Source organism: Mus pahari, chromosome 16 (assembly GCF_900095145.1).
Source record: "Mus pahari chromosome 16, PAHARI_EIJ_v1.1, whole genome shotgun sequence".
In the NCBI taxonomy this organism is placed as follows: domain Eukaryota; kingdom Metazoa; phylum Chordata; class Mammalia; order Rodentia; family Muridae; genus Mus; species Mus pahari.
The window spans coordinates 61,008,470-61,017,797 of record NC_034605.1 but is presented as its reverse complement, the minus strand read 5'-3'; the positions used below and the strand labels follow the sequence as shown (position 1 = coordinate 61,017,797).

General features: G+C 43.1%; 1 protein-coding gene across 1 annotated transcript in view; it reads left to right on the top strand.

The window, feature by feature from the left end:
• The window catches only part of Kif27 (kinesin family member 27), a 71,445-nt gene that overhangs the window by 24,207 nt on the left and 37,910 nt on the right, over positions 1 to 9,328 (top strand). Inside the window, exons 5-8 of the mRNA XM_021215381.2 lie at positions 2,544 to 2,713; positions 3,563 to 3,666; positions 5,640 to 5,795; positions 7,729 to 7,934. Of these exons, the coding sequence (XP_021071040.1) occupies positions 2,544 to 2,713; positions 3,563 to 3,666; positions 5,640 to 5,795; positions 7,729 to 7,934 (636 nt within the window). The remainder of the gene's footprint in view (positions 1 to 2,543; positions 2,714 to 3,562; positions 3,667 to 5,639; positions 5,796 to 7,728; positions 7,935 to 9,328) is intronic.

Sequence of the window (9,328 nt, the reverse complement as noted above, 5' to 3'; positions counted from 1 at the left end):
GGTGAAACTCTGGTGTGGTTTGGCATTCTGAGTGACAGTCAAGACAGCATAAGCATTACATGAAGTGTGGATTTAGCTTTTATCTGTGAATATGTAGGTAGCAAACCTATGTCTATGTAGGTTTATCTTGAAAATGCTTATTTTGTGTGTGTGGATGTTTTGGCTATGTATGTCTGTGTGTATCATATGCTTGCCTGGCGCTATGTGGGCTGGAGAGGGCATCAGATCCCCTGAGACTGAGTTCACATCCAGGTCCTCTGCAAGAGCAGCTGGTGCTCTTGACCACTGCACAGCTCTCCAGCATCAATGTAGACTTTTGTGCAATAAATCAAAAAATGTATTATGAGAAAGACTGAATTATCAGACTAAGTTTTGTTCCTACTTACTAATGTTATGAGTGGAAGTCGTTTGTGTGAGATCTCTGTAGTGAGTTAGTCAAGGGGAGAAGTAGGCGAGGCAGCAGCTGCAGGGAGGGCAGGCTCTGCATCAGGCAGGTGCAGATGGGGCTGAACCTGAGCGAGTGCAGCTCCTTAGAGAAGCGTGGGGATCCTGGTGGGATGCGCAGAGTTTATGAGAGCACTGCATCCAATAGCACTGCCACACTGCATCCTCACCATAAACCCATGGTACCTGGCTATGTCCCAGGCTCAGGTGACAGTGCCCAACACCGCACTACCCCACCGCATCCTCACCATATATCCACGGCTCCTCTGTTATGTCCCAGGCTTGGGCGCTTTGTGGTCAGTAAAACAAATGTTATTCTTACTGGTAGCTTTTCAGGTTTAAATGCTTAGGTTTTATATTTTAAACCATTGTAATCATTAATTTCAATTTTGTTTTAGGAAGCTACTAACATTTTCTTTATGGTTGAATATGTAGTTAATTTCCATTACTATTAGGCCTTTGTATCACTGTGACCAAAAACTAAGAAAAGCAACTCAAAGGAGGAGAGCTTTATTTATTTACTTATTTATTTATGGTTTTTTGAGACAGAGTTTCTCTGTGTAGCCCTGGCTGTCCTGGAACTCACTCTGTAGACCAGGCTGGCCTCAAACTCAGAAATCCGCCTGCCTCTGCCTCCTGAGTGCTGGGATTAAAGGCGTGCGCCACCACGCCCGGCTGAGAGCTTTAGTTTTAGTCCTCGATTGTTAGGCTTCTTGTTTCCAGGCTCTTTGTGAGGCAGAACATCATGGCCACTGGAGCAGGTGGCAAAACAGCTCCATTGCTTCAGTGGCTTGGAGACAGAGAGAAGGGAACTATACAGGAAGGCCAGAGGGTCTCTCCCTTGTACCTCAACCCTCAGCACTAGGAGGCCGCCTAAACCTTTACTCCCTATCCACCTCATTGTTGACAGTCACTAGGTGACCAACCGTAGGAACACAGAAATCAGATGTAAGGGGATTGGTACCAAGTTTTCTTTGAAATTTTTACACATGAGTGTAATAATGTCCATCCCTTTCTCTCCTTCTCCAGCTCCCCTAAAACCCCTGTCACATCTCCTTTCCAAGTACATGTCCTTCAATAATTATGTACTTACTTAACCCACTAAGTCTAGTTAGTGTTGCCCGTATGTGCATGGGCAGGGGCTCACCCACTGAGGTGTGTGGAACCTACCAGTGGCCACACACCTAAAGGAAATAGCCTCTCCCTCTCTCAGCATTCACTGTCTGCCAATGACTCCTCAGCGAGGGAAAACTACTGTGATACCTGCGCCCTGCTCTACATGACAGTTCTAATGGCTTATGCAGTGACTCGCCCTAACACACTGAATGTCTCCCGAAGATTTCATTATTTACTTTGTTTTTGAGAAGTCATCCTGTTATTTCTTTATTGAGAGGTGAGGGACAAGGAAATATTTGGAAATAGAATCTAGAACAAAAGTCTAAAAGCATTTTCTACTCCACTGTGTTTCCAGAGTCATTTTGAGCACTTAAAATACATTTTCAGTAGAAACATTATAATATTAAGTATTCCTAGGTGGCCCATAAATTTTACTTATTGTATAATAACACTAAGGTATCATCCAGAGCATTAATTTAGTAATGTCTGTCCTCCGCATGTATCAAGGATGAGTGAATGTGTCTGATTTCCCGAGTTGGAATGTTGTCATAACAGGGAGAATGCAGATGTGAGATTTCCTGTGTTGGGATTTGAAATGGAGGGGCTTTGTATCCTGCGGTAGCCCTGCCCTTTCCCATGGCTTTGATCTGGGACAGTTGAGTTATGCGCACTTCTGCTGGGGACACAAGCCATTCCAGAGAGTAGGGGTGTCATCATGCTTCTCTAGAGCTTTATCCTGACTGCTGTCCTCCATAAAACCTTCCTGAAAGTAGAAGAGAAGGAGCTGTATGGTATCAGGAAGAAATGTATATCTGTATAGTATTGAGGAATTAATTTTGACATTTTATAGGGAGCACACTGTCAGTGATTGAATACATAAGATATATGTATTATACCTATATCTTCCCCAAAACACTGTGCGTCCTGAGGTAAGAGTTGACATATTAAAGAATTGCCTCTTTGGTTGTTTTGTTTCTTGCAAGGTCTGCTCAAGTCCTCCTATATACTCTCTGGATCAAGTATTCGCTGGGTTCAGAACTCGAAGTCAGATGCTGATGGGTCACTTAGAAGACCAGGACGAAGTTCTCCATGGCCAGTTTTCTGACAACAGTGATGAGGAGGACTCAGAGGACCAGGAGAAACCCAGAGTTAGGTATGTCGCAGAGGCTCTTGGTAAGCATTATCCTTATAATTGGTGGTTTCTTCATTGCAGTGTCTTTTTCATTTAATATGTAGTGGGTAGTTTCTGCTAAATCTTCTGTCATCTTTACTTATTAAGAAAATAGTGTTTGAATGGATGTCTTTTTTTTTTTTTTTAATTTAAAAAAATTTATTAACTTGGGGCCTGGAGAGTTGGCTCAGCAGTTAAGAGCACTGTTCTTACAGAGGTCCTGAGTTCAATTCCCAGCAACTGCGTAGTGAGTGACTCACAATCATCTGTAATGGGATCTGATGCCCTCTGCTGGTGTGTCTGAAGACAGCTACAGTGTACCCATATACATAAAATGAATAAATAAATATTTAAAAATTTTTATTTGCTTTATTTTATTTGAATGTGTGTTCACCACTTGTATGTCTTTGTACCACCTGCCTTCCTGGTGCCTGAGGTGGCCAGAAGAGGGCTTCAGATTCTCTGGGCCTGGAGCTACAGTTTGTTGCTAGTGGCCATGTAGATGCTGGGAATTGGACCTGGGTTCTCACTGAAAGAGCAACAAGTGCCCTTAACCACTGAGCTACTAGACTTAAGCATTCAGAGAGGGTTTGTTTTGTTTTGTTTTGCTTTGTTGTTTGATTTTTGTCTTCTACCACAGTGGTTGCAAACATTGGATCCGAGTTGGAGGTAATCCTTTTATTTTACAGAGTATCAGTGAAATGTGCTTGTTCCATACAATTACCTTTAAAACCATTCTGTTCCCTTTTAGAGGATCTAATTTGAGAGCCTGGGAAATGCTAATGAGGAAGTTGCCTTTAATCCTAATGTTCTAAAAATGTTCTTTTTTAGATCTAGAAGTCACTCATGGGCCAAAAAGCCAGGCTCTGTTTGCTCTCTTGTTGAACTGAGTGACACTCAGGCTGAGACTCAGAGGTCCTCTCTGGGGAATGGAGGTAGGTGTCCTCCGATGGCACAGGTGTAGGGGTCGGTTCCAGGCTCCCTCAAAGCCAGACGTGGGCATAGAGCTTCCTGTGCTGCTGAAGCACATTTCACAGCCTCACTTCTGCCTCCAGTTTTCCAACTTACTCATTCCTTAATAATCTTGGTTTGGTTTGGTTTGGTTTCTAAAGCCTGAGTGTAGTTCTGTACCTGCAGTCTCACACTCAGGACCCAAGGCAGTGAGAATTCAAAGTAACCCTGATTACTTACTGCGTGCGCTCCTGTCTCAGAAACAAAGACAGGTTTCCACCAGTCAGCTGTGTAGAGAAGAAACCTTGGGGACAGTTTAGACTCAGACTCGCTCTGATTTGTGTGGGGCTGCTGATTACTGGAAACGCCCATGGGCAGCCCACTAGGAGTCTGTCTCCTCGGGGCACTTGAAGCCTAATTAGTGTCCTATATGCTAATGATGTTTTTATTAAAAACAGTTATGGAATCAGTAGTAATCAAAGAAGGAGCCATGAGTTGGAGAGGCAGTGACAGGGGGTGTAGAAGGGCTGAAGTTGGGGAAGAAGGGAGGGCAGCAGGGAGGGCAGTGAACAAGGATCATTGCATTTTATTTTAATTCAAGTTTTAAACTCATGCGTGTCTGTGTGTGAGTTTGTGCACATGTGCACAAATACCTGCAGAGACCAGGGGTGTTGATGCTACAGTCATGAGCCACACTGTGTGGGTTCGGGGAATCAAACTCGGGTCCTTTACAAGGGCAGCAGCGTGTGCTCTTAACTTCTGAGATACTTTCCAGCAAACCTAATAAGATCTTTTAACTTAAGTGGGGCATGGTGGCACACACCTTTAATCCCAGCACTCGGGAGGCAGAGGCAGGCGGATTTCTGAGTTCGAGGCCAGCCTGTTCTACAAAGTGAGTTCCAGGACAGCCAGGGCTATACAGAGAAACCCTGTCTTGAAAAACCAAAAATAAAATAAAAATAAAAATAAAAGATCTTTTAACTTTCACATTTTGACTTGTAAGTGGGTTAATGCACAAAAGAAAGATTATAGAGAATTTAATATCAAAAGTGTCAAATTATGAAAATAACATGCTTATAATATCCATCAAAATTAAACTAAAAATAAAACTAATGATAACTTTAGAATGTAAAAGCAATAAACGTAAATGCTAGTCAAGTAACCATCCTTGAGGCATTTGTTACTGGTCTAGAAATTCTTCAGGCCAGAATGCATGTGAGTGCCAGCCCAGTTAGAGAAGGAGTGAGCAGTCACAGTGGTGGGCTGTGCATGCTCAGACCCTGATACCCTCTACTGCAACAGTCTTGAGGGGCAAGGTAGCAGCCTCCGTATCTACCTCAGATAACTGCCTAAAGGGAACTATTCTTCTAACCATATGAGGTATGATAAAATATATGCATAATATGTATAAAGGTTTTATTTTAAATTAAAAACTTAAACTAAAAACTTCTGTAAGCTGAAAGCTTAGGTGTCAATTGCCACACATGCTCCCTGTTTGATCCCCCCCCCCCCGTTCTTCTTCTGCTACCCCCCTATGTGTTGGTTAGATGAGAAGAGTCCCCGTAGGCTTATTTCAGTACCTGGGCTCCAGTTGTAGACTGTGTGGGAAGGATTAGGAGGGGTGACCTTGTTGAAGGAAGTGTGTCACTGGAGCCAGGTTTTAAAAACTCACACCATTACCACTGTGCTCTATGCCTCATGGTTGTGGGTCAAGGTGTGAGCTCTTAGCAGTCCCTGCTGCCATGCCTTGGCTCTGCTATCAGGCCTCTAACCCTTTAAAGCTGTGAGCCCAATTCAGTGGTGTCTTGTATAAATTGCCGCGGTCATGATGGTTTCTCAGAGCAACAGTTTTCTGTAAGATACTCTAGATTGATTTTTGCCCTGTTTTTAAATGTTCCAAAATTCTGCTTCAGTTGATTATTTTATACACTGAGAGCTTTGTGTTTTGATTTTAAAGATTTGAAGATGGAATCTCTCCAGGAGAGTCAAGAGATAAATTTACAAAAATTAAGGACTTCAGAACTCATACTTAATAAAGCTAAACAAAAAATGAGAGAACTTACAATAAACATCAGAATGAAAGAAGATCTGATCAAAGAGTTAATTAAAACAGGTAACAGTATCTTGTCCTTGTGTGAGAAGGAAGAACATCTGAGACTGCCTGTGATGCGGGATGTGCTCCAGGTCTGCAGCTCACAGCTGTCCTCAGGGCCAGCATGTGCAGGTGTCTGTGAGGCCAGAACTCACCTTTGAACTGTTATAGCTAGTGTGAGCTATAGTGTGTTGGCCGAAACTTTGTGGCACTTTATGTGTATACCTTAAAGGAACACTTTTCTTTTCCTTTTTCCTGTAGAGCAGGGGATTAGACCCAGGAATTTAGCTGGGCCTCACCTCTGTAATCCTAGCACTTTAGAGGCTGAAGAAGAGGATTTCTGTGAGTTCAAGGCCAGTCTGAGCCCAAGGACAGCCTGGGCTATAGAGTGGCATTCCCTCTACAATACAACAGCACTAATAGCAAAACCAAGGCAAAAGCAGCTTAGGTGTTTGCATGTGCTGGGCACTAACTGTGCCAGGTAAGCCAGGGCCTAAGAATAGTCACTTCTAATTATTAGTCAGGGTTGGCTTAATTCATGTTTTCCCCCACTGTGTGACCCACTGCAGAGCCAGCAGCCTGTAGGCACAGAGGCCGACCGGGCAATGGTTAGGAGCCACAGTTTGCTCTAGCATGGGATACTGTGAGAGGCCCAGGGGCTCAGTTTTAATTAATTATTTTTTCCATATTGGGAATTGAACTCAAGGCTTTGAGCATACTACACACGAACTCTACCAATGAGCTAGATCCTCAGCCTGGTAGTTTATTGTTAACACTAAATGCTGGACTTTAATTGTAGGTAATTTTTATTTGTCTGAAAATATAAAGATTTGTCCTTAAGCGTTCTTTTCTTTGGTAAACCAAGCTTTTGTCAGGCTGGGGTGGACCCAGGCCTGTTGGTCTTGTCTTTCCCAGCAGTCTCAGTTGTATATATTAGTCTTAGATAGGTATAGAGTTTTAGAATAAGGAGATAGTTCACTATGTATTTAGGTTGAAAACTCCATTTAAATGATTTTAATGTCTGTTGCATGCATTGGTTCTGCTAATTTAACCATCAGTTGGGATTTACTGAGAGAACAACAGAGTAGTTCACAGAGCTGAGGAGACTAGAACACCGCCTAGGACACTCAGAAAGTGAGCATCTTCAGGGCCTGAGTTTAAATCCCAGCATCTACCTTGTAGAAGGAAGAACTGACTCTTAAAGTTATCCCCAGGCCTCCACTGGGGACATTTGGGGGACACACGCGCGCACACACACACACACACACACACACACACACACAAATAAGTAAATTTAAAAATATTTAACTACTTTAATGAAATGGAAAAAAATAGTTATATCTGTATTAAAGGATGCTTTAAAAATTTTTAATTATATTTATTTGTTGTGTGTATGTATATGCATGCCACAGTATTGATGTAGCATGTGTGTATACCACATGGAACTGGAGTTGTGAATGGTTGTGAGTCCCCATGTGGGTACTGGGAAATGAGCTCAGGTTTTCTGAAGAGTAGCCAGTGCCCTTAACTGAGGAGCCACCTCTCCAGCCCCCTCATATCTTAGCTGCAGCTTGATGCCCACAAACCTCAGTTACAATCTGAGAAGATGTAAACAACTCACTGGGTAACTCACAGCTTTGTAACTCCAGCTTCGGAGGATCAGACGGCCTCTTCTGGCCCCAGGGGTACCACACACATGGGCATCGACACATAGATCTACACATACATAAGGAAATAGATCTTAACTCTAGCACTAAACACAAAAGAAAGCAGTGAAGCGACCAGCTGGAACCAGACAGGACAGTCATTAAAAGGGCTGGTGGCAAGCTGGGTTTGCTGGAGAGCCTGGCGGTCAAAAGCCTGCTTAATGATGTTGCTCAGTTGTAACCGCCACTAGTAGTACAGGGTTGGAGTTGGAGTTTGTAATTCTTGTCCCTGCTGTGTCTCGCTGAAGGTAACAATGCCAAGTCTGTGAGCAGACAGTATTCTTTGAAAGTGACAAAGCTGGAGCATGAAGCTGAGCAGGCAAAAGTGGAGCTCACTGAAACCCGAAAGCAGCTACAAGACCTGGAGAGCAAAGACCTTTCTGATGTTGCTTTGAAGGTAAAATTACAGAAAGAGTTCCGTAAAAAGATGGATGCTGCGAAGCTGAAAGTTCAGGTAACTTACAAAATACAACCCTGTAACCTCACTGAGCCACTGTGCTCCTGTTTGTTTATAGTGTTTTTGAAACAGTCTCATTGTGTGCAGCCCTGGCTGTCCTGTCCAGGCTGGCTGTGAACTCAGAGAGTTCAAGTTTGCAGAGTGCTGGCTTTAAAGATGTGCTCCATCACTCCTGGCCAAGAGATCCTTTCTTAACTCTGAATCCCGCTGGGCTAGGATGGAGCCAGTGGTAGTGGGTTTACCTAGTGTGTGAGAGACTCTGGCTTTGATCCCTGGCACCACAGAAGGAAAACAAGTCTCCCTTTGAGGATTCTTGTATTGAGAGAAATGGGATTCAATTTGTAATCATCAGAACTGTATGACATTTCCTTTTGCCTAAAGTGTTCATTATTTAATGTATCTTACAGTCTGTGTAATATATTTCTTTATTTAATAATCATTTAATCTTGGCATAAAATCATACCTATTATAAGACATAAAAATAGCAAAAATTGTGTCCATTTCTGAAGGACAAAAGAGAAACAGTTAAGTGGTGCATATACATCAGGGACCAGGTGACACTTTGTAGACACTCTGCAGATATGCACTGTTTTTGTTTTTGAAACTGTAACTGGTTGGTTTAAAAGGTCACTTTAAGTCCTACAACACAGACTTCATTTCCAGATGCTTTGGGTTTAGCAATAACTTCAGAGAGAGCTAACAGCTTCTTTTCCACGGTTGAGCAGGTTCTTTAATAAACATGTGTGAGACCCTAGGTTCAGTTCTGGGGAAACACACACATATGCACATTCTACTCAGTAGGAATAGTCTATAGAGAAAGATTTTTGTACAAGGAAGCCATTTTCAGATGTTTTGAAGACTCTAGAATGTGCTTGCAGTTCTGTTTCTTTTGTTTTGTATTTTTTGAGACAGACTCTTCTCTGTAGCCAAGCCTGTCTTCCTTACCTAACTCTTCCTGCTTCAGCGTCTTGAGAGCTTGGATTAAAGGGGCGTGCTTACCTCCGTTCTGTCGGTCCCTCTGTTGTCCCCATTGTAGGTAGAGCTGAGCTGTAACTGACCTGTTCGGAGCTTTACTACTGTTTGGTTTTGGGTTTGGTGCTGTTTTATGGTGGTACTAGAAACATCGGGAGCTGTGTCTCCCAGCAGTGAGAGGTCCTGGCACACCAGAGGAGTAGCAGCAGATGCTTATCTTGTTGCAAATAAAAACAAAATGACACAGTTCCTCTCAAAATAAAAAGTAAGAAAGTGGGCCGGGCGTGGTGGCACACGCCTTTAATCCCAGCACTCGGGAAGCAGAGGCAGGCAGATTTCTGAGTTCGAGGCCAGCCTGGTCTACAGAGTGAGTTCCAGGACAGCCAGGGCTACACAGGAAACCCTGTCTCAAAAAACCA